Source organism: Manduca sexta, chromosome 1 (assembly GCF_014839805.1).
Source record: "Manduca sexta isolate Smith_Timp_Sample1 chromosome 1, JHU_Msex_v1.0, whole genome shotgun sequence".
NCBI lineage: Eukaryota > Metazoa > Arthropoda > Insecta > Lepidoptera > Sphingidae > Manduca > Manduca sexta.
In genome coordinates this window covers 1,956,053-1,982,444 of record NC_051115.1, presented here as the reverse complement: position 1 = coordinate 1,982,444, position 26,392 = coordinate 1,956,053, and the positions used below count along the sequence as shown (strand labels likewise).

The 26,392-nt window shown below is 37.2% G+C and overlaps 1 protein-coding gene across 8 annotated transcripts in view; it reads right to left on the bottom strand.

Moving 5' to 3' along the window:
• LOC115454429 (la-related protein 1) overlaps window positions 1–26,392 on the bottom strand; it is a 105,102-nt gene continuing 78,710 nt past the window's right edge. For 6 of the 8 annotated variants that reach the window (XM_037447618.1, XM_037447624.1, XM_037447646.1 and 3 more), the window contains 21 exons: window positions 24,721–24,923; window positions 23,923–24,112; window positions 23,155–23,433; window positions 22,521–22,654; window positions 20,371–20,478; window positions 19,706–19,857; window positions 17,837–17,931; window positions 17,310–17,473; window positions 16,840–16,993; window positions 16,201–16,263; window positions 15,859–15,981; window positions 15,685–15,785; window positions 15,069–15,176; window positions 13,953–14,104; window positions 12,451–12,559; window positions 11,639–11,784; window positions 10,483–10,616; window positions 9,858–9,973; window positions 8,527–8,681; window positions 7,973–8,168; window positions 1–7,497 (listed from right to left, as the gene is read on the bottom strand). In XM_037447618.1, the coding sequence (XP_037303515.1) occupies window positions 8,122–8,168; window positions 8,527–8,681; window positions 9,858–9,973; window positions 10,483–10,616; window positions 11,639–11,784; window positions 12,451–12,559; window positions 13,953–14,104; window positions 15,069–15,176; window positions 15,685–15,785; window positions 15,859–15,981; window positions 16,201–16,263; window positions 16,840–16,993; window positions 17,310–17,473; window positions 17,837–17,931; window positions 19,706–19,857; window positions 20,371–20,478; window positions 22,521–22,654; window positions 23,155–23,433; window positions 23,923–24,112; window positions 24,721–24,923 (2,733 nt within the window). In that variant the 3' untranslated portion in view covers window positions 1–7,497; window positions 7,973–8,121. The remainder of the gene's footprint in view (window positions 7,498–7,972; window positions 8,169–8,526; window positions 8,682–9,857; window positions 9,974–10,482; window positions 10,617–11,638; window positions 11,785–12,450; window positions 12,560–13,952; window positions 14,105–15,068; window positions 15,177–15,684; window positions 15,786–15,858; window positions 15,982–16,200; window positions 16,264–16,839; window positions 16,994–17,309; window positions 17,474–17,836; window positions 17,932–19,705; window positions 19,858–20,370; window positions 20,479–22,520; window positions 22,655–23,154; window positions 23,434–23,922; window positions 24,113–24,720; window positions 24,924–26,392) is intronic. The other 2 variants (XM_037447619.1, XM_037447630.1) reach the window with 2 other exon arrangements.

Below are 26,392 nucleotides of genomic sequence, written 5' to 3'. Positions count from 1 at the left end.
TGGTTTTTATAATTAATTTATTTATCAATATAATAATATGTATATAATATATAAGTTACAGCCTTAAGGTACCGGCGCGGGGCCCGGACCCCCCGCCGCCTTACCGCCACTTACGCTAAGCATTCGTTTTTACAACACGTCCGGTCATTAGACCATTGTCCAGACACTGTTAAACACTTAACCTACACTTAATGATAATTTTTTGTGTTTTCATTTATACATTTCATCAACTCGAATCCAACCGACGCGCATTCAGGGAACACAGTTACATGATTTTTGGCAAACACTCACAATTTCAAACCAATTAACTTATCCAAAACTAAATTTATACATACAACCGTAGAAAAAGAAAACAATTTTTTACATCACTTAACGCTACTCTACAAGGCGAAACACAACATACTGACGAAAAACGGAACTTAAAAAAATTAATGACCACATAAAGGTTCCCCAAATCCGCGCCTGCGTACAATTAACATGTTTCAATGAATTGTACGTGGATTTGTTTTATGTTATGTGCAATATGTTTTGGAACCGCGCGCGAAACAAAATGTAAGCCACTGCTGCCAACGTATTTACAATTTTGCAAAATCCATTATTAAAAAAAAAGTTATTGCCATGTCTAAGTATTGTAGTTTGGAAGCAATGTTATTACAAATACCAAGTCGATTATTAAGGCAAGAGTGACTTGATTGAAAATTTTAAATAATTATATTCAAATAAAAAAGAGTTTGCATAATTTCACATCTATTGTTAATAAATCAATATTTTCTTCGTTAATAAAAATCTACTTATTTTGTTTTTATTTCAAACATTAATAAGGCAGTATTTATTTATGACAAAATTCACAAAATCGATTCAACACGCGATTCCGAAACAAACAAACTTCAACGCAACTAATATAATAAAAATTTAAAAATATCTTCACACTTACATACTAAAACTAATAATTCATGCTTACAAACGTCGATCCGAGTTTAACTGATCCATTATTACCAAACATCGACAATTAAACACGGATCGCGTATACCTTCATGCTATATTTGTGGTTCGAAGCTACGTTCACTGTCAATAATACGACATAAGTTGACAGAAATTGATTGAAAATAAACGGAACGTATGAAGGTGTTATGTTCAAAAAATGGCCATATGATTATAGTTTATTTTTGTTTTGAATCTGCTATTACTCGATATTGGCAAAATCACTGATAAACGATGGAAGCCATAATATAAAAGTTGGAGAATTTTATATCTTCTATTAATAATTGGAAATGACTAATAAATTGTAGCATTTTTATATGTCGCTGTTTTGCAGTCAATCCAAATCAAAATGACTAGTATGTCATTGTAGTTTCTACACCTTGTACACATAATTTTGAAGCAACAGTCCTCCGATGCGAAGTTACCCAACACACCCTATACTATATGACTTTTTCTAACATTTTAGATCACAACACCTCCATCCATTCAAGTTAAAATAAAATGCAGATTAAAATGTCTGTGTTGAAGCTGTAGGAAGTAATATACGGGCATTCTACGGCAGTTCTTATGAACGAGTCTATCTTCCAAACTCGACAAACCAATCAGTCATTTGTTTCATAAAACTTTGCTCTCATTGGCCAGTTTTGGCGACGGATCGAAAGAATTGGGATGGTTTTCTGAGAGCGGCGGTTACATACTTTAAATAATTTATTGAGTACTAGTTTGTATCTTATATTGATAAATATATCTTACGCTTTCAGATTTAATGTCAACCACATGAGTACTTCACTGTACATATTTTGTTTGAAATAACTAACCGTTAGTTGAAAAGTAGATTTTTTTATTTGATGTTTATTTTTGAACCTTCTGACAGATTGTCTAGATTTCATTGGAATATACTTCGTAAGTAATTCTATCATGCCCCGATGATTATTCTTAACCGAATTTCGACTATGGCGGCCATTCTCAAGGTGTTTTATATAGTGCACGAGTGTGTGCAATACACAAGCACTCTCTGTTCCTTTTCATAGTCCGGTGAGACGACACGACCGGAGAGAAATCAGCAGGACCAACGGCTCTACATGCTAACCATCCCCTAAAGCACATATACACACAATCTAATTTAACCAACCGCGTAACAAACAAAAAAATAATACATTTCCTAATATTGCGTCGTTATATCTTCGTTGAGGTCGAATGTTACAAAATGGTCAACCAAACCTGCCAACTTACGTTCAAATATTACTTATATCGTTATATTAAGGCTCAAATTTCATCGCGCAAAAGCAACATTTAACTATAAGATTTTGTTATACTTAATTTGACTCATTTTAAATACGATTTTATCGGCAGTTCACGATTATCGTTTTCGCCGACGTTTCCCTAACTTGGACGCGACATTCAACGCACCTTGGGGAAATATTACTCCTTAGGGACCGTTCAAGTATTACGTAACGCAATTTTCGAAGATTTTTGAACCACCTCCGCCACTGTAACGCGCCGTAACGTTTTCCCGAACGCGCCCGCCCCCTGCCAAAAGTTACGTAACTCTAAATTATTATTTTTTTCTAATTCTTGCAATTATGTTGAGCAAAGTATCAAACAGTCGCTATTTACCTTTGCTACTGTTTAAACACTTAAAGCATCTCAATGTTTGCCGGCAAACATGACAGCTACATGACATTACTCGTGTCACGGAAAAATAACCTTATTATGTAGTATATAAGGTTATATTCCCGTGACACACGTAAATGTCAATGTAGCTGTCATGTTTGCCGGCAAACATTGAGATGCCTCAAGGGTTGATGAGGGAGATGCTTAAAATAACAATGTAACATAACGCTTTGTCCGACCCACCTCCCGCGCCTGTAACATCGTAACGTTTTACAAGAGCCCCCCTCCCTTCCAAATTGCGTTACTTAACACTTGAACGGCACCTTATTTATACCTCATTATCGTCGCCCAAGTTAGGGACAGGTTGGTGAAAGGGCTTTTTTTTCACGACACACACTTAACGCTGTATTGGCAGTATCATAAGCGCATTGTGGTTTTAAAACAATTTCATAAGGCATGTCTGATTAAGTCTTCATTACGTTTGGTCTGCTGTATTCGATTGCTTTATCACTCTTATAATGATTGAAATACGGTTTAGAATGGCAAGGCTTTTCGTAAATTGAATTAATACAGGTTGTTGCCAAAATAATTAGTATTTATTTAGCGTGGTTTAATTTTGATTCCTCATTTTTGCAACATCCTGTATTGGGTCATGCAGATTAGACAACATTATTGACAGTTCAAGAAGCTAAGCATGTATTTGAAAAACAAACGAAACTACAACCGACCTTTTTTCAATACGATAAATCGTACGACAAAATCGTATGCTAAGTCAGTTTTTTAGGCATCCAAAGCGCTTAATAGCTTATAAATAGCGCCTGCGCCTAGACATAAACAACTCGTATAAGAGGCCAAAACCATACAGATTTTGTCGGAACCGACAGATTTTATCGTACGATCTATGACGTGGGTCGAATGTCCGGCATTACATAAACCTAGAATCACATAGAAGAAAGTTGAGCAAGTCATGTCGTGTTTGACCGCGCGTTAGATTAACTTTAACTGGCGAATTTAACTGAGGTTAGTTAACTAGTTCACTATATCAGTTAACTATAATTATAGCGTTAGTTAGTTAACTCGTCAGTTAAATCTAAACCACGCACGAATGTTACAGCGTTTGGTAAGCCTTTTCGTGACTTGATATAATAATGCTCAGAAAATATATAAAATCGCCTTTAATTACATGGAACTTAAATAGCTGGTGAAATATTTCACATCCCTGCCTACCACTGAAGGGAAAAGGTGGTGGTATTAAGTGAAATATTCGTTCCATTTCAGCTATACGGCGTCTATTTCACTTTTATGCTTTATTATATGAATAACCTGACCAAGAAAATAACAACATTTGATGGTCATATCCGCTTTTTTGGAGTTAATGTTGTTCAGTACAAGCCACATAGAGATATTTCTATTCTCTTGGCGCTGCCTAGCATAATTGGGCCGCACTTTTACGTGGGCGGAATAATGAATTAAGTATTTTTTTAAACTTCATTTACTTTCCTGAGTAAGGCGTCAAGTATTATTGCTTTATTTGAACACTTGCGCATTGGCGTTTTAATGTGTAAAAACGGCAGTAAAAACGCTGCGATAATCGTTTGATTTACAGGCGTTTTTAAAAACGCGTACCTATGAACCAGTTCGACATCTCATTCAATCACGTAGAAAACCACTATATTTGTAATAGTCGATAAATTGTGCAAACTACATCGAAAATAAGCTAGTAACGCGACATATCGTTCGATTGACTATCGATAAAAGCATTAATAGACTATAATTACCGTAAAATTAATTAGCAACGTGAAGATTTACTAAACGATAGACTTTAGGGATCTTAACCTCTTAGAATGAAAGGGCCGTAATAGCGAAAAACAAAATAAAATGCAAACATTATTGTCTATTTCCTGATTGGCCAGCCAATGATCGCCTCTTTCATTCTAAATTATATGAGTGAGCGAGACAACTATATTTCTGCGTATTAAACTAAAATATCCACAGCTATAACGTGAGTTAGCTATATTGTCATATTTGTACGCAACGATGAAATTTACTATGTTGCGCGGTAATAAAAACGCTACACATTTTCGGCGTTTTTTAAAACGCTCCTTCGCCTTACTTACCATGGTTACAAGTATCCTAAGTTATTTACATATCGTTTTGGAGAAACTGTTTAACGGACAAGTCGGTGTTATATACAACAAGCGAGTAAGTCGTCTAACAAGTTATTTTGTAATATTAAATTTGTATTACTCTCCATACTTGCCAATAATGTATTGGTAGAAATTTTATTTTCTACCAAATTAGTAGAAATGAATTTCGGTTACACCTTGACATCAATCATTGTTGTAAATTTTGATAATTTCTAACGCTCACTTAGCAAAATTTATCAAATTACTGCAATATACAAATTCAAATATTCCGCCAAATCTTTGACAGCCTAACTTCAGTGTTGCCATATCATACATACAATTTACATTCAGCCAGTCCTGTAATGAACAGTTCTCCACGATTAGAAAATCCAAGCATCGCGCCACACGTTAAAATTACCTATATCTGCTGTTGATAGCCAAAAATATCTAGCGGTATGTTTATAATGACAGTTTGGCAATATAGTTAGCTGATGACTCATTTGCTGGTGGTAGGATGTATTTTATATCCGCCTGGATAGCGACCGTACACAAGGCGTTAAAACCCGCCATAGTGGCCCACGAGTGTCGCGTTCCGGGATCAGCCTGTGTATATACAGTTCCAACAGGCATAATTGTGTCGACTGAGGGGTAATCATCTCTCGTCAGTCGACATTCTATTGGACCCCCACTTATCCAGGTGAAACGGGGTGACTTTGTCGTGCTGTTATAAAAAAACTACTGAATCAATTTTGAAAATTCTTTCAATAAGTAAGCTACATTACTCCCGAATGCTATTGACTTGTTATCCCTTAATAACTGCCGAGCGAACTGCAATCAAAAGCTGGTCACTAATATTTGTCCCCACCAACAGCAAATACAGCATAATCTCAACATGTTCGCGTGATTTTACATCCGTTATAATTTTTTCAGGTGGACGCGTTGTGGTTACAGAAGGATATTGACATTTGGAATTGACTACATAAAATATTGAAATTATTTTTTTTATGAAGCCTTAATAGAGCTGCTTATTATTGTTATATTTGTCTGAATTAAAAGCAATGAAAATGTGATTTTATTAAAATTATTATCATCACATAGTTTTTATAATTACTTAGATTTCTTTTTTACAAAATACTAAGCATCTACTTCTGACACAACACGTCCACCGTTAACATTTTTACCATTCAAGTTTTAGGGTCAGTGGGACCTCAGAGACTGCTGTGAGGTCTACAGACCTCTGTTCAAAGCTTCCACAGACCCTGTCTAGTTAGTTAGGTGTCGTTGGAAGCCGTTATTTTGATTCATTTGTTAGTTTAGCCTTGGAGGTGAGTTTATAGTGTTTTTTTTGGTCAACTCATGAAATGGTTTAATTTGATCAACTTTAAATGGTATTAGAAGCTACACTAATACGCATAATATGCAGTCAAACAGCTATATATTACTGCAATAAGCCAAATAAAACAACGAATCAAAACAACAGCAACCAACGCTCGCGTGTGACCGCGCGAAATCGAAAAAAAAACAACAAAAAAAAAACACGAATAAAAGAAAAAAAACCTAAAAAAAAAATACCAAATAGCACATATCGACCGTAAACACTATCATTTAGGAACTTACCATTTTAATGAATAATAATAATTAATAAATGTAAAAATGTATTTAGAACACCGTCCGTACCTAAACTTTGCGATTAATGACCATTATTTTAATTATTTTTATTTTTTATTTTTTTTACTAAACAAGCAACCATAACAATCGAGTCATATTTACAAAAGAACTGTGAATAGCTAACGAATCCCGGGGCTCGGGAGTCCGCGGACTCGACGAATGCGTCTGAGACTTGTCAAGACTCGACATTTTTCAATAAACAATTCCCACCACACTATGAACCTATCAGAACAGAGTTATTGACAATACAAATTAGTTTTGACCGGTTCATTTACCGAATCGGATTAAAATTGTTTATTGAAAACCGCTGTTAGATAAAGCAATTATTGCAAGCAATAAACGGTTGAATTTCACACGTCAACGTGAGCGAGAATTGCCTCGCCGTTGCGTACGATCATTGCTAGCAACAATTGATTTCTCTAACGTGGCTTTTGCTGATCTTGATGACACAAGACTCCGACAAGAGTACTAGACTCGAACGGGAAACGCGTAAACTATATTTCATAATCGGAAGTCTAAACCTAGAAGGCAGTCCGACCTATTGTAAACACTAAAAACAAAATTAACCGACCAAAAAAAAAATATCATAATTATTTTTTAGAAAGCGCACGGCGTGCCCGCGGCGTCGCGTCGCGGACTATGGTTCGATTCCTTGTGTGTGCACACAGTTTAACCGATATATCCGTGATACAGAGCTTATTTCAGACGATTTTAAACTTTGAATCGACAGCGAACCAATCAGGGCCAGTTTATTCAATCCGATGCCAAAAATAGACCAATCAAAGCAAATCATTTGTGAGCGTGTCCATACAATTGCTCTGATTGGTAAATTTTCGCCACGGATCCAAAAAAAGCTATTGGGATCGTTTCTATCGATCTAAAAATTTACCAGTATCGATACGACTTTACGATTGTTACTATCGAGCCAATACTATTATACTGAATATGGCGTTTTCTCTATGCCATGCCAAGGTGTCGAACCCAGTCCCCGGCGCGAGCCGCGGGCGTGTGACGTCACGTTACGCGCGCCCGTGACGTGCGCACACGTCGTGTGGTGGCTCACGACAATGTCGTGTCGGCGTCGTCGCGTCGTGTCGGTGCGTTGACGCTGTAACAATGGAAAATTTAAAATATTTAACTTGGTTTATACACTAGAAAAGAAGTTACTATGTTTGCAATTAGGTTTATAATGGTATTATTTACTAGATTTTTTAACATACTATTTAACTTATGTATTTTTTATGCGTGCACGAGAAATTGACCTCACTGCACCTGAGGGTAAGTGGAATAGAATCAAATAGAATGTCGACTGACGAGAGTTGATTATCCCTTGACAGTCGACATTATATTGGATCCCACTCCAGTTACCATCAAGCGCAGAAGTTCACTCTGCCATGCACGTATTCTATCTTTTAATCCAAATTTCGTTACTGTATTTTGTACTTCCAAGACGCGAGAACTTGGTGAATTGAAACACTGGCTTTGCCTCACATCAGGCGCCATTTTCTTTAATACATGTATGTACTTTAATAATAGAATTTAATGTGATGATGAGATAATAATAATAACGTTGATCGACTCACCGCACAGCGCCGCATCCCTCGCGCACACCACACACGCGCGAGTCAACACTTTTATATAAAATGCGTAACGAAACTAATTTTAAGTAGCACACATCACTTTTAACGTCTGGTCTCACAACGTGAACGTTATTTACACTAACTGCGCTGTATTACTGCGTCGACTCGGCCTGCGGGCGGTCGGTCTTCTTGGATGTCACTGGAAATGGAATTTTAACGTTAATGTTGTAGAGTACAGATTTTAATAAATCCTATTATATGAAACTGAAGAGTTTGTTTGAATGCGTTAATCTCAGAAACTATTGGTTTGTATGAGTGTTGGTGAGTGTTAGTAAGTGGTACTGACTGTTAGTGAGTGTAAGTGAATATTAGTGAGTGTTAGTGAGTGGTACTGAGTGTTAGTGAGTGTTATTGATTGTTAGTGAGTGTAAGTGAGTGTAAGTGAGGGGTAGTGAGTGTTAGTGAGTGGTAGTGTGTTATTGATTTTTAGTGAGTGGTAGCGAGTGGCAGTGGAGATAGTGCCAATATCGGTGATGGTATCCAGTAGTGTTGCTCACCGCGGGGGCGCGCGTCGGCGACGACGCTCTGCGCGCCGCAGGAGCCGGCGCGGCCGCGGTTGCTGCTGGCGGGGAGCGCCGCGTGCGCCGCGCCGTGCGCCTGCGCGCCGCCGCCCACGCTGCCGCCGCCGCCGCCGCCGCCGCCACCGCTGCGACTAAACAGACAATTAGTTAACATCACTGCACACTACACAAAATATATTGATTCTAATTTAGTCGTTTAAATATTTATAAGATAATTATGGATGGTAAGGTGTTAGTTATAGAGCTAAATTATTTGCGGATTATTTTGAAACATTTTAACTAAACTATACTGTTAATAAGAGTTGAATATGCAATTATATTTTATTGATTGAAAAAATTTACAACTTACACAAATTTATGTATAATTACAATATTGACAGTAGGCTAATTAAAAATTATAATAATGTTATTATGATGGTCGTAATTCTTTTATTGGCATCAACTCAGGCAAAACTCAACCTTCGTTCATAAGTGTTCACCTTACACCTATAAATTGTAAGTGATAATTAAACCTATTAATTAACCACCGTTTTCAATAATCGATCCCAATCGCATTTTTGATCTATTTTAAAAATGAACCAATCAGAACAAAGTGGTATTTGACAAGTTTACAAATCAGTTTCAATTGATTAATTCTCGGATTGAATATTGAGATTGGGATCGTCTATTAAAAATGACAGTCCCTATGTAAAGTATCGAATCTGCAAAATTGCATTATGCAGATGCAATACTTTACGTAGGGACCGTCGAATATACATCGCTTGTTTAGTGTTTATCACCATGGCGATAAGCACTTCGATCCTTATTGTCTTAAATAAATGCAGTTCATTTTAATAAGGACCGTTTAAATATCGACAATTCGTACGCAAAGTATTGAATCAGCAAATGCAATTTTGCAAATTCAATACTATACGTAGGGACCGTCGATAACTGTTCTCTCATTAGCGAAGGGTGTTGCCCTCGCCAGTCAGCCCCGGATCTAGGGGGGGGGGGAAGCCAGGGCCTGTGCCCCGGGCGGCGAATTTAGAGGGCGACAAATTCAAACTTGGCAGACGAATACACATCTCATCATTAACGCAACATTGACTTCTGAGATATCCAGTATATAGCACACATAAATTGTTTCCCGCGGGGCGCGAAATGATGATGATGATGATGATGACAAAAGTAAAAATATAGGCGGTTAGGGGCGGCATTGTTCAGATTTTGCCCCGACTTAAAAAAATTCAAGATCCGGGGCTGTCGCCAGTGCGGTGTGTGGTGTGCGGTGTGTGGTGTGTGGTGTGGTGTGGTAGACGTGTGGTTACTTGTAGTGTGCGCGGCGCTCGCTCTCGGACACGGAGCGGTGCCGCTCGTAGCGGCGCGCGTGCGGCCGGCCCGGCGCGTGCCCGCCCGCCGCCGCCAGCAACTCGTTCAGCGCCGGCTGCGGACAAAATAGTACATCACCACTTTATTTAAACACATTTCCTATGTTTGACATTTAAATTAAAGTTTTTATTGGGTGAGTGTCCCGCCCGTGACCATGAAGGCTGCAAAGTCTTCGAGAAAGTCGGGAGAAAAGTGAAATATTAGAACCGCGATAGAATCCGAAAAATAGTTTCATTTAAATTAAATACATTTATAAATAATGTATTTCATCCAAAATCTATCGGAAAAAGAATTTTCAAAATCCACGCAATAATTTATAAGTTATAAAGCTTTGAAATTTGGTGGAAAGCATTTTGATGGGAAAACAAATGAATAAGTTCAGAAATATAATATTTAGTTTTTTGACTGTCCAGTAAAAAGTCAGAGTGTTCTCTGACCTTCTCTTACATCTATGCTACTATTTTCATCCCAGATAACTACAAAATGAGACGTTCTTACTGAAACTAATCCACAAATAGAATACAACAGATAGCATTGAAAAGAAAATTATTTATTTTATCTCACCTCAAGCACACGGAAGTCCTCGATGCTCTGGAATTTGTCCAGGAACCCTTCCAGCTTTGGGTCCACCTGCAACGCGCTGGCATGCTTGTAGTATTTCAGGAACGCCCAGAACTTCTCTAGTCCGTATAATTGGCCTGGTGAAGATATGATAACAGATTAAAATCTTGCAGTTTCAAGTTCATATTCTACGTATTAAATACTGCGATATTTAAATAAAACATTTCATTGGTTTATATCGTTCAAAATATTTAAGCATACTTAACAAGCCTATTGGAGCTTATTTAGCAAGCCCAGCGGGGCTCATTTAACATACCAAGTCTAGCGCATTTAACAAGCACAACCGATTATATTCACCAAGCCACAGTTAGATTAATAATCTACAGACAAAATCATTTTATCAAGTACACCCAGTCAAAAGAAATCTTCGGCTACCCCATTCCACTTACCATCATGTGCAGTTTACTATGCCGTGTCCATACACAAAAAATGATAATAAAACATTTGTCTCGCTCGCCGGCACAAAATGGCTCGGACGTCGACTCGAGGTGAGCTTCATACTTCTCCTATATACCACCTTTTAATTAAATTTTATACGTGGTGTTTTACAACCGGCCTTTCTAGTAAACGTCCCTATCCTTGAGGTTATAATGCCTCCTTAGTTAATTATTTTGTCTCCCGCTTTACTATAGAAGTGGACTTTTAATTTCCAACTCCATATCTTTCTATTTGATCGTTGCGGGATAAATACATTAGTGTGAGACTCGGCGAGCTTCACCGCTCGGTGTCATACAATGCCACTGCTGATCCTGGCTTACAGTTGTAGTGGTGGGTGTGAGGGCGGGAAGTCTCCATACACACATCACGCATTTATCACCGAAGAGGTATGCAGAGGCGCAACCAGGGCACCCACTTTTCGCCACGTGTGTTCCGTCCCATGATAGGAGGCAAGCCTATCGCCATATCGGGCACAAATTCCAGACCCCGGACTGACACAGTAGAAAAACCCATACATCACTGTGCCCGACCCAGGATATCAGGGTGGTAACGTACCGCGTTGTACCGCATGCAGTACAACTCCGCCACCAAGCAGTCACACATTCAGCCAGCGTATCAGAGCTACAACTTCGCAGCTAGATCCTGCTAATACTCATCTCACCTTTCTCGTAATCAGCGATGGTCTCCTGCTGGAAGTGCTGGTACAACTCAGGTCTGAACTTGCGCTCCAGCCCGTACGAGTAGAAACGGAACAAACACTCTAGGCCGTATCGGAAGCCTTCCGCGGCGTCCTCGTTCGCCAACATCCTGGGAACATGAAATAAGGGGGAAGCGGGATTAATTATGTATTAAATACTGGAACCTCGTCCACCTTTGACTCCACGTGAAACATTATTGTTAAAATATTAAGAGCAAAATTATATAAATATAAGTTGAATCATTTGGGAAAAATTAAAGAAAAAAAAGGACATGAAATAGGATCTATAGCGGAGACTATAATATAGTTAGTTATCGACCAGACATTTGCTCCAAAAGTGATTACCAATTGGTAATAAGTCGCGTTTGAAATGTCCGTGTGACGTCACAGCGTCCTTAGATATTAATACAAAAATAATATATTTACAGAAAATATGCTAATATTCGCAAATCGTGCAAATCACAATATGGAATGTGAAGTATTTTACATTGACGTTTTGAGTGTAGATTGAGTAACCATCACATAAGCGCAAAATGTTTGTATGACAATTACCCAATGTCCGCTCTATATAAACTTAGAACCGTTTTTTATTTCTTTTCTGCTAGCCCAGGCTGGCTTCTTTATTTACTTTATACTCTTTCATTTATTTTATATTCAATCGTGTCATAAAAAGCGAAAAATCACTACACAAAAGTTCAAGCAGGTACTAAAAGATATCTTGAAGATATCTCCCTGCCTGCTCAAACAGGATGATATTAAAATATCCAAGTACTCACCTGAATTCATTGTACATGGTCCGATTGAAGTGATCCCGAAGGAAGAACGACCAGAATCTGAACAGCGTGTTCATCTCCTGCGACTGCCCAATACCGAGCTTCTTGCGTTCTGCGAAACGTAGGGAACGATAATGATTTATGTTTACGCGAATGTTAGACATTAGAATTAAACTATTTTTCGAATTTTAACGCTGTTTTAATATTTTGTATTTGTTTTTCGTTAGCCTAGTTGGGTGTGGAACGGACTGCCAAGTTGAATGTCTGCAGGTTCAAATCCTAAGGGCACACACCTCTGACTTTTCTAAAATCATGTGTACATTCTTTGTGAATTTATCATTCGCTTTAACGGTGAAGGAAAACATCGTGAGGAAACCTGCACATCTGAGAAGTTCTCTATAGGAATTTCGAAGGTGTGTGAAGTCTACCAATCCGCACTAGGCCAGCGTGGTGGACTAAGGCCTAATCCCTGTCAGTAGTAGAGGAGGCCCGTGTTCAGCAGTGGGCGAGTAAATAATACAGGGCTGATATTATTATATAATATTTTACTTTTCTCCCCACGTTTCGAAGACTGCAGCCTTCGTGGTCACGGGGGGGACCATTAGAGCCACGTTAAAGTCCGAAAAATGGTTTAATTTTAATAAGGAACAATATAAATTTACTAGTGGTAGGTCTCTCATATGTGAGAGTCCTGGGTATGTACCACCGCAATGTCTATTTCTGGCAAGCAGTGTGTAGTAACTGTTGTGTTCCGGTTTGAAGGACATTGTTAGTGTAAATATTTAACATAATGACATATTGCTTTGAATGACGAGACGAGCTTGCCGTTCGCCTGATGGTAAGCGATACGATCCATAAACAGTAGAAACACCAACACCATGAATTACAAAGTATTGTTTGGTATTCCATTCTCACCATCCTGAGACATGAGATGTTAAGTCTTATTATGTCCAGTAGTTACACTGGCTACAACATCGATATATATGTACTACGTACTAGATTTGGCGTTCCGATCATTCATTGTGTTCAACTAAATTGAACTGTCATCCATTCAAACTGACTTTAGCATGTCAATATTGATGCTTTTGGTTGTGTACGGAGTGGCGCTCATAATATAAAAACGCGAGTCTAAGTGCAAAACTGGATTTGAATAAAAAATATTAGTCAAATAAGTAAATTTGTTGTTCAAGTGAATAACTAGGTTATAACAGTGACGTTTTGGTTGCCATTTTAGTTCAGATTTTGAACAAATATATGGACGTTCGTGTCTATAGAATATACGTCAATGGTCTAATATATATATTTGTATGTATGTTACCGATTGGAATCGTCTAAGTCGAAGATTAGAAATGGTGGACACGGCCTCTTCCTTTTCTAAAAAAAATGTGTGTGTATTCTTTGTGAATTATCGCTTGCTTTAACGGTGAAGGTGAACTGTGAGGAGACCTGCATACCTGAGAAGTTCTCTATAGGCCAAAGCCACACATATCCAGAACTCCACTCACCTTTAAGGCACCTAGAATGGTATTTATGATACGCCTGTTGCGTGAAGTGGTTCTCTCGGAGTAGTCCGTGGCTCGGATGGTGGAAGGTGGGCAGCGATTGCGGGACGGAGCCGCACGACGAGCCTAGCGTCGGCGAGGTGCCGAGCGACGACCTGCGGGCAATACATGTGTTAATAAACAATATAATCGTGTTTAGAATGTGGCAAAAAAAAAAAAAAAAATAATCGTGTTTAAAATGTGGCAAAAAAATTACAAAATAATCGTGTTTAAACTGTGGCAAAAAAAAAACAAAATAATCGTGTTTAAAATGTGGCAAAAAAAACAAGGTAATCGTGTGTAAAATGTGGCAAAAAAAAAACACGTCACGACACGATTATTTGGGAGACTAATGTATGTATTTATACAGAATCTTTATTACTGCAAACAGAAAACAAAAAAATATACGGTGTGATTAAAATGTGGCAAAAAAAAAACACGAGGCGACACGATTGGTTGAGAGACTAATGTATGTGTTTATAGCTAGTATTTACTACTAAGACGAAGCGGCTTCCTATATTAGTCAATGCGAATAAAAATAAAAAACAAAAATATAGTGTGTTTAAAATGTGGCGAAAAAAAACACACCACCACGACACCGTGTCGTTTATGGTGATAGGTTTTTTTTTAATTATTATTAATGATTCAAAATTAAACATCGCCTTACGAGTCGCGTTGTTTTGGAACATTCTAAGAGGGCTTGAATAATATATTTTAGCTAGCTCACTATTGCAAAGATCTAAATAATTCAGTTTATAACGCTTGCTTTAACGGTGAAGAAAAACATCGTGAGGAAACCTGTACACCTGAGAAGTTCTCTATAGGAATTTCGAGGGTGTGTGAAGTCTGCCCGCACTACAGCGTGGTGGACTAAGGACTAATCTCTCAGTAGAGGAGGCCCGTGCAGTGGGACAGTATATAATACAGGGCTGATATTATTATTATTTGCTTTGTGCACACAGCTCTTTTGACTGCAGTATTGTATTGTTTTAGATGCTTAGCTATAATTAATGTCTAGTCTGTCTGTCCTTTAACGTCAGTTTATTATATATACGGCAGTATAGTGAGTGTGGTACAGACCCGGTGCTGTGTGTGCGGGGTCGGTGCTCGCGCACGTCCATGATCCACCCGATGTGATGCTCCACGGGCGGGTTGAGGCTGTGTCTAGTCTTGTGCTTCCTGCTGCTTCTGTATACACAAAGATCACACTCTTAGATGATCACGTGAGTAAATTATAACTGGTCAACCTTTCATGTTAAGATCACCAGCCACATCAGCGCTATCTATCGCATCCAAAATTATTCTATGATTCCAGCTGTAACTAAGTAAATTCTCGCAAAATATTTTTATACAACAATATCACCAGAATAACCAACTTTTTCCGTTAATTTTCAAAATCATTCCTTGATACGAACATTGTCGTGGTAAATACAAATAACAAAAAAAAAAAAACAGTCAAATAAATGCAGCCGTTCTAAAGTTATGTGTTAACATACATTCTGGCAAATGATTTTTACTCATATTTTTTTTATTTACGACATTTTTTTTAAATTTTTACAATGATAAAAATCATATTGTATCTTACTGTAATCAATCTAAGCGTTTGAAATCACTATATCTTAAAGGAACGACAAAAAATTGCGTGTGTATATGATGGTCCTTCGAGCCGGACACGCAGCAGTAGGGGCGCACTCACATGACGTCGGTGGCGTGCGGGTCCTTGCTGGCCGCGTAGAAGCGCGCCGTGCGACGCGGCCGCTTCACCGGCCCGCCCGCCTGCTCGGGCAGCTCCATGTTCTGCGGGGGACGGTACGAGTGTGAGTCGGGGTTCAGCTCTGTGTGTGTGTGTGTGTGTGTGTGCGCGTGTTACCCTGTGCGGCGGCGGCGGCGGCGGGTCGGGCGGGTTGCGGTGGCGCTCGGTGGGCACGGCCTGCTCGAACTGCTCGCGCGAGATCAGCGACACCGTGCGGTACGACGACGCCGCGCCCACGTTCTGCACACACCATACAAATATATAAGCAATTTAAAAACAACAGTATTTTTTTAAACCATAAAGTAAAAAAAAAAAACAGTATGATTTAAAAAAAAATAACAGTACAAAAAAAAAAGAAAATATCCAAGTCCCATTCTGTTTTATACGACTATGCAACTTTTTTTATGGCCCGAATGTTTTTTTTTTTATTTACCATTAATATTTAATAACGGAACTTACTGATGTATAATCCGTATCATTCCATAAGTCCTCTTCGTATCTTCTTAAGCCGTCGGTGATCACCTGTTTTACGAAAAAAAAATATATATAAGTTCTTTTCCTTTTTTAAAAATTCACACTAAAAATCATATAACAAGGCGAACAACAATAATCATTAAAAAAAAAGAAAATATTTCGAAAACTAGCACATTACTAATAATAGGGGACCGGACTCATTTTTGTTCTTTATTATTATCAAATATTTACGTTATATAAATTATAACACACAAAGAATTATTGAAATCCGGTAAAAAATCAACAAGTTATAAGTCTTTCAATTTCGGTACAAGGGGCAAGTAACAAGAAACAGAAAAGAGGCGCAATACCCACGTGTGACGTCATCGGGCATTACGACGCGTGCGAAAGAAAGAGATGAAGCGATATCCTACTTCGCGCCCACTTTTTAACCAACTTTTTGACTGGCTCACTTTTTAACCAATTTTAATGCAGTTTTCGCAGCAGGGTTTCTTTTTAGTATTATTAACCATTACATATAGAATAATGTACAAAATCAAACACAGGACGGTCCCCTATTGTATATCTCAAAAAAGTAAAAAAAAAAATATTTTCTTATTATTTTACAAAAAAAAACTCGCTCACCTGTTCCAAATCCTGGGTGATCTTTGTGCGCGTGGTCCAGTCACCTTGACGGTCGTGTCCATCGTGCTTGTGCGCACGCGCAGTCGTCTGCGTCACGATCAGAAGACGGCCCACATCGCGATCGGTGAACTCCGCGTCTGATTCCTCGTCGGACCTGGAACAAAATTTAAAAAATTCTTGACGAGATTTTAAATGAAAGAGGGTGTCAAAAAAGGTTTATTATTTATTTTTTCTACGGAGTGTACGGAAAGAAATTAAAAGGCACCAGTAAATAATTGAGGATAGTCACAAATATAGAAACACTAAAGCAATTTGTAATCATCAAATTTAAAAAAACAACAACTATCATATACGATAAATTTCAGTTATAAAAAAATACATCAATGTAGAATAAATCCATAGCAACTTTTTTTCCTAAAAAAACAACAGTATACATCACTAGCAATAATATATATTTTTTTTGAACTTACCAAGCATCAGTAAAAGTGTTGTGGCGGGGCGGCGGCAGGTCTAGCTCCTCGTCGAGTTGGAAGTGCAGCTCCTCGCGCGGCTCGTCGTCGGGCGGCTCGGCGGCGGCTACAGCGCCCGGCGCCGGCGCGCGCTCCCGAGACCCCGCCTTCGTGCGGCGTTTCACCTGGAATATAAAAAAAACTTCATAAACACTATTCAAAATACATATTTCAAAAAACATAAAAAATTGAGGTCCTCCGAAATTTTTAGAGTAATATACAAATTTATAAAAATGTATATATGTATATTTTTATGACTCACAAATATGTTTCTTTTTTTTTCAGTTATAAATATGTGTTTTTTTTATTAATCTTGAACTTTTTTATACGCTATGATAGACGGTTTGAAAAGTATAGAAATATATAAAAAATATAAATGTATTTGTATAAGAAGTTAATCGTTAAAATTAATATTTCCTTTGTCTGTATAACATTGCATTAGAACTGTAAATTTAAACATGTATAAAAAATAAATATATTTTTGTTACCTCAGTCCAAGCGTCAGTGTTTTGTTCGGAATTTGGGCTCAGAGGTCCCGAGCCGGGAGTGCCGTCGTTTTGATCCATTTTATCGCTCGACTCTTCTGAAAACAAAAACATTATCATAATCGGTCCATCCGTTTGAGGATCATGTTATACAACCGCTATTATATTCGATGTTACACATATGTAGCAAGATATTTAATGTAAAAAAGGTATCGGTGAGTAGGGGTAAGACCGGTTTTAACGAATATTGCTAAATTGTTACTAAAAAAAATACAAATGCCAACAACCGTGCAAAATTACTAAATTAAAGTTTAGACTGTGTCTTCTGTGTGAGGAAACTTATTCCGCCTTATTACAAAACGAAGACTGACTATAGTACCGGGTTTAGTACCAGGTTTAAACTATGGACTAAGAAAAATGGTATTACAAAACCGAGTTTATCGTTAGTCCGAGTACTATCTGTGGTACTAAAGTTAAACCGCCGTGACCCCTAGTTTAACTCCAGTACTAACCTCGAAACATCAAATTTCAAAGTAGTGTTTAGAGAACCAAATATAAACTAAAATAGAAAAAAATGGAAATAAATTTGATTGATTTAATGGATTTAGAAGATTTAAAAATTTTAGGAACAAATCTGCGGTTCAATAGACCCCGTAGTTTTCGTTAGTTAATGAGTCGTTTAGTCTTACAAATATAGGTACATTTTACATAAGTCATGGTAACTAAATATTCATTACAAAAACAGCAAAATTTACTCACTTATTTGTTATTTTTTTTCATTCTTTCCATCTTAACATATTGGTACTCGTCTTGGTTGATTTATTATCTAATATGTAAACCGACTTGGAAATAAGTTAACGTAGTATTTCTTGGATTAAGAAGGAAATTTGTACTAATTGAATAACATTTTAATTTATTACATTGCTCATAACCAAGATGATTGCTTTTAACTAACCTTTTCTTCAAAAGTCCAATATTCGCCTCGTTTGTTTTGATTTATTGCTCCATTTTTATTGGTATAACCAAAATATACGTAACGTACGTGATTCCACAACAAAAACAATTACACTTGTGATGCTGTTGCCGTGCCTAAATTGTTTTGAAAGAACAACGTTTCTTTATGTTACTTGAAGTGTTGTTAATCAAAATCATAAATAAACCGAAATGTAAACATTTTGATGTTCAAATATGCGCGCCGCACACTTCATTCCATTGTACGCTAGCTTAACAAGTCAACAGTGAATTAAAACAAAACCAAGCCATTTTAAATTATTCAGCTTTAAGATATATTTAAATAGCAAAATAGTTTATATTTAGCATCATCATCATTATCTAAATTACATTTTATTAAACATTTTGCCCTTCGTTTTATACATGCTTGTGTTAAAAGGAACGGTGCGTCAAACGCGGAGTGAATGAATCAATGGAGTACGGTAATTTTTTGCTTATACTCTGTGGATACTAATTAAATCAGGGACTATCTTAGGTACTAGTTAATCCTCGGTTGGTCTTGGATTTGTAATAAGAATGAATTTTAGTCCGAGTACTAACTTTAATACCGTAACAAACCTAGACTTTTTAGTCTTGGTTTAAACCCAGTACTAACCTATCTTTTTGTAATAAGGCGGATTAGGTTTAGCAATGTAAAACAACGGGATTTCTTCGTAATATATTAAAATGTTCAATTACATTATTAAATTAACCCCCGTTCTTGAGAGATTTCCTTAACATTCCCCCACACTCCCTTCCCAGCTATCCCCTCCCAACTTTCCTCCAGAGCCCTGCAGTCACCGGAAGACTCCAGTATTCCATTCGCCTGTTTCCCCCGGTGTTGTCTGCAGGATCCGATACAATAAAACCATCAGTAAATACCTTTCCTGGTGTTCTGCGGCACAAACTCAGGCACGTCTGGGTTGAGATGGTCGTTGTGTGCTGCAGCAGCATTCGAACCTGCACTCACAGCCACGCCGGCCGCCGGTGCCGCGCCCCCCGCGCCCCCCGCGCCGCGAGTGCTGCGGAACATCCTGCACGCATCCGGAAATAAATATGAGATTATTTGGAACAACCATATTTAACTAGTTAGTATTCAAAATGATGTCTAAATTATAATAGGTATTTGTTATCGTTTTAAGATATGAAAAAAAAGTTAAGTCGCGTTTAAATGTATAAAAAAACATCTGCACTGCATACAAACATTCCAGTGCAGTTAACGAAAATATATAAAAAAAAATCATAAAAAGAAAAAGGTAACATAAGTAAACTTAGCACAAATTACATGAAAAATAAAAGTGATATAAAAAAGAAAAAAAAAATTATCAAAAACAAAAAAAATACGTAAAATACTCACTAACCGTTAACTTTAATAACTCCAAATATTTTTTTTTCTTTACTTTAACATCATAAAAATTAAAAAAAAAAACATTTTGAATAAAAAACTATTAACATTATAGCCACATCACAAATTAACAATTATTTCAATATTTAAAAACACCAAAAAAACAAACACATACTATTTTTGACTACACTTAAGTACACACCTTGGCAGCGGCGGCGGGGGCACGGCCCTCAACAAACTCGACACGGGCGCGACCAGCGGACCCCCCATCGTGGCCAGCGGGAAAATGCCCACCATTTGCTTCTTTCGCCTGTAAACAAAATAATAAATCAGCGGTCTACTGGGAACGTATTTGGTAATGGTAGGTAATAAGTAAGATAGCAATTATTTTTTGAACCTGACTTTTGTCACTATTAGACGATTATTGTAAACGCAATATATAAATAGAAAACGAGCACGTCACTAATGACGTTTTGACAAAATAAAACGTCACTAGCTTTCCTCTCTCTCTGTCTGTGCCCATGGCTCTTGCCATATTACTGTAGTAATATATATCTCTGTTCATCCCGGAATCCTTCTTCGTTTTATTTATACATATACCTTCAGTCAAAAACACACCGGACTTTCGAGTGAGTGCTTTAGGCACTCTAAACCCTTAAAAATTAAGTGACCATGCTCAGGGCGACCCACTAACGGGGCACGAACCTCGACCCAAGACGATCATTGAGAGAGGATGAGACATCAAGGATCATGGACATCGCAATGTCTATTTCTACAGCCAAGCAGCAGTGTGTATGCTCTCCCTCTTATTCATAGACGTTATTTATCTAAGGACGGACAGCATTGCTGTGATAACAAGTCTGTTTCTCAGTGCTGACGGCATGGCAGCCTTCGCAGTGCGTAGACATAGGGCCGTTGTGATTAGCTAACATTGAGATACAACTTGAATCTAGTTGGCTGTCAGATAAACAAAGCTGACAGATTTGTTATCACTGCAATGCTCCATCCTTAGATAAATAATTTCTATGAATAAGGGGGTCTGTGTTTCGGTTTGAAGTACACTAGCCTAAATTATTTATTTTATTTTATTTTACGCTTTGTACACATTGTATACAGGCGGACTTAACGCCATGGGCATTCTCTCCCTCTCAACCTTGGAGTAGTGTAGAGGACGGAGGTAGGTGTATAATGAAAGACAGTAAAACACATAAAAAGAGTAATAATAAACAAATGGAATAACAACATACTCGCATATATAAATATATAGATATATAAAAATACATATATATGTATATACATATATAAAAATAAATTACTGAGTATTATGAGACTTCAATGTTTCAGTCAGAGGCGTAGAGTGCCGCGCAATTTATAATACAAATTTCTGTATAGTGTTACTGTTTATGGGCGCTCGTTTACCATCAGGCGAGCAAGACGTCTCGTCATTCATTTGTATCAACATGACTCCACAAAAATATTTTGTAGCGACATGTATGATCCACACAGCGTATCCACACGAGCGGTTCGGTTGTGCCGCGTTAGTGTCGACCCCAATAACGTCGCGTCGATGTTTTTCACAACAAAGACTGTTGAAGTTATTGGGGTGAAGGTTTCACGTTATTTTCGACGAACAGTTACTTAATCGTATGTAATATTTACTTTACTTTCGTCTGAATTTTATGAGTTATTTAATATATTTATTATTATTAAAGTTAATTACAGTTAATTCAATATAAATGTTATAACATATACAACCAATACTATAATTGTATGTCTATAACTATACTATGTTACATATTTATAGTGTCAAGTATATATGCAAAGTCAACGCAAAATATCACTACCGCGATTCACAATCCCATACATTATGACACATTAGTATGAACGTTTAAGAAAACGCCATCTATTGGCGGATATTTAGAACTTAACATGCTTGCGCACACGCATATTTTATTGATTCTTTGGCGGTTTAAAAATAGTATTACCTAAGTTATTACGAAATTTTCATTATTTCGCATGTAAATACTAGTATATGTTTCAAAAAAAAAAATAAATATCAATATAAAGTAATTTGATTTAATACGCCCTACTGTTATTCTAAGAGAATTCGTCGCAGCGACATCACACTTTCAGTCAGAAATACACTCACGCACACATCATACTGGCACTTAACAACAAAACAATCAATAAACCAGAAAAATAATTCTTATTTATTCTTATTCTTGGATGATTTTTGACACAATTTTTACTTTGATAAAAACGAGTATATGGTTTCATTTATTAACGAATCATTAAAATCACTGTATATAGTATTATTCAGAAAACAAAGTAAGAAAAGAAATAAGATCTAACCGTTTCTCTCCGGGTTTCTCTTCTACACTCTCCGACTGCAGCGGTGGATCTTCGTTCGAATCAGATTTCTTATCATCCGTCTCTTGTTTCTCTGTTTTTTCTTCTTTTACCTCTTTCATTTCTTCAGGTGGAATCTGTGGAAAGTCGAGAAGTTAATGAAGGTTTCATAAGACGTAGGTCAGTGGCGAATAGTGGAATATTCCGAAAGGTACACCAATATAGGTACTAATATGCATAAATAAAGGTCTGCAAATCGTTCTAATGATGAGATTTCATACGAGACGGAAGTGAAGCCAGAAACGGGTTATATGGTCCTTTCGCCACTGAAGTAGATCCGACCAAAACCTATCCTATTTGAACGTATATTCTTTGACCTAAAAAAATCCAGCTTAGTTATAAAAAAAATCCATTTTGAATCGATAGATTTTTCCCCCTGCTCGATGATACACGTGAAACATAGAAATTATGCATAAAGGATGATTTTGTAAAGGAAATAAATATGGAATAAGCAAAACAAACATCTAGATCATTTAATAAAATTACTCAGATTGTTTTAGTCTACTGCTTATCCTGGGAAAATTTCTAAATCCACAGACAAAAGCTAGGGTATTAAATATAAAATTAATTCACTTACCTCTGTTTCATCAATTTTAGCACCGTTATCAGTCTCTGAATCCACCACATGCTGCTCCATCTTCTTTCTTCCCCATCTATGCTCGGAGCCTCGATCTTCTCGCTCTCCTTCGCGTCCCTCACCAGCTTCTCCCTCGATCACTTCCGGCTCTGGGCTCTTGTCTTTTGAGTCTTCGGCTTTCGGCTTCTCGGCGTCGATCGCTCGAATCTTATCGTTTTCGATTGTTGGTGACGTTATGTCTAGTATGGGCCATTTTAACGGCTCGAAGGCGGTTCGTACCTGACGATGGGAAAGGATACAAAAATTAAGATGTGCACGCCAAATTGACCCTACTGGACCTGATGGTAATGTGTGGGGTCCAATAGAATGTCGATTGACGAGAGATGATTACCCCTCAGTCTATACAATTATGCCTGTTGGAACTGGATATACACAGGCTGATCCCGGAACGCGACACACGTGGGTCACTATGGCGGGTTTTTAACACCTTGTGTACGGCGGTCGCTATCCGGGCGAATATATAATACAACCTACCACCATATAATTAAAAACAACATAAAATAAGCTAATTATAATGCCAAGAAAGAACTAGGGCCTGTTCTATTAATTGCAAAGGATGAATCTAATTGGAACCCAACACACTTCATACAAACAATATTTCTTACATAGTTTTGATATCAATTCAAGTCGCTACCTGGACGTATATAAACTACATACTACCACTGGCAAACTATCAATCGAGAGACCTAAAACTAGTGAACTACTTACATTGAACCCGCCGATAAGCTGCAGTTTGTCAGAATCCCGTATAGCTTCTATGATCAGCTGCATGTCTCCGGTGAGGGCCCGCACGCGGTGGAACGAAGCTATAAGCGTCACGGGGATGGTCCCGTCGGCGGCCATCTTGCGGCGAAGGAAGAAGTCGCGCGCCAGGTTGTCCGGGCTGAAGTAGTATTCGCTGTGGAGAGTACATTATAGATGGTCATTTGCAAGGTCTTACAAAATAACATTTTACAATAAGTTACTCGAACCGTAGATGTAAATTAAATATGTGTTATTTTCGAACAAAGTAAATATCAATAAAAAACCACTACTACTACTCTGAAAGAATTCGTCGCAACGACATACTTTCATTCAGAAATACACTCACGCGCGCCATATTCGCCACTAAGCTATAAAATGATAAAAAATATCGGAAAAGTAAAATTGGGTTTTTTGGTGAAAATATATCAAAATTAAATTTGAAAGACGTTCATAATATACGAAACTAATATTAATGTCATCATAAAAAAGCCAATATAAACAACCAGCATCGTTCCAAGATTACAAACTATATTACTCTCGAATTCACAAAAAGAAACTTTTTTCATATTTTTTTTAATACCACCATTCTTTCTTCATTCTATCTCCACCTTTACCGATAAAAAAAGCCTAAAAAAATACATCTCATAAAAAATCCTATTTTTCTTATTTTTTACTACCAGCCATTCCTTCTTCCTTCTATCTCAAACTATAGCCATGAAAAAAACTAAAAAAAATTAAACCTGATAAAAAAAAAACACTCACATCTGTTTCTTGATCAAATCCTTCAGCGTGCCCTGGTCTAGTCCGATTCCGTACGGCGCCGCAGTCGCCGCCGCCGCACCGTAGTAATACGCCTGGGCTAATCCAGCTCCGAGGCCTGCTCCGAGCCCGGCACCCAGCGCCAGGCCAGGGTACGGCACCACCAGACCCTGAGCAACGCCGCTGACCGATTGACCGACGCGTACCTGCGTACGCGGGAGGAGGAAACCCGGTGTTAGTTTAATGATGGCATGTGCGGAAGTGGAGTTTTTAAGTTTTATAAAAAAAAACAATATGACTAGTTTTTTAATGTAGCTTTAAGTCGGCTTAGAGATTTTGGCATATTCTGCCAAATATATTTGCTCTATTTTTAATACATTTTATATAGCCTGTAATCAGTCGGATTGGAGATTGTGGCTTATTTTGCCAAATTTCCTTGATAAATTTTTAAAATACAAAAATCTACGCGTTTGAAAGTAATAAAATATTACTCAATAAAAAATACAAATTGTTTTCTATGAAACAAAATTACAAATATAAAAACAACTATTATCCAAATTGTGTTGTCGGTTGTAATCGCAGTACACAAAGTAATTGAATTTTTAAGTAAAAATATAAATATCAAACACCATTTCCACACAAGAATTACGTATAAATAAAAAACCCCATGAAAGATGAAAAAAAAACCTCCATTAGTATTCATGATAATTTGAACCTTAACTGCATTCAATAAAACCCAAAATAAATATCGAAAGGCTAATTGACTTAAGCGACATTTTTTTGCGACACTAAATTTCATACATATTTAATATGAACACTTTTTTTTTTTTTTTAGAAAAAGGTCATTTTTTTCGAAAAAAAAAATGTCGCTTAAATCAATTCGCGTTTCAACCGCCGATATACACCATGCCCATAAATCGACAGCTCAGTGTCACAGTGACCTAACTCAAAAATGTGGAAAAACAAGACAATCAAATCACACATAAATAAATTTGATTTATGTTAATTTCAACATTATTGATTGGGCCACTTTCTCTAACAATAAATCATAAAATGATGTAACCTCATGGATGATAATATGCATATTTATTTCCCAAATACATAACCTCATGCATATATTATAAATTATAAATTATAATGTTGTTGCTAATATTTCGTCATAAACCACAGCTTTTATGACATCTATCTTTCAACGAAATTTACACTATCACTTACAATAAAATGAATATATAGCAATGCCCCAAGTATGAGTAAATCATAAAAATATATAAAAAATCCCAATACATATAAAAAATAAGCAAAATTACATCGTCAGCGTAATATTCAAAAACAAAAAGTTTTATACATACTTTTTAGTTTTAATATGTAAAATAATGCCCAAAATATATGCCAAATGAAAAAAAACCATGAAAATGAAATTTAGGAAAAAGGATCAAAGGATGCTCGGCTTTTGTATTTCTCCGATATTCATATGCGTACTCAATAAATAGCAAAATAACTTTCATGATCGATATGTTAGACTGAACTTACCACCAAGAAAAAACAAAAAACATTCACGCCGAATTGATAACCTCCTCCTTTTTGAAGTCGGTTAAAAAGGAAAAGCTGTCGCATGTTTCGATGCGACCGATGCTTTTATATAAATGTAAAAACAAACTTTATGCAAAAAAACTAT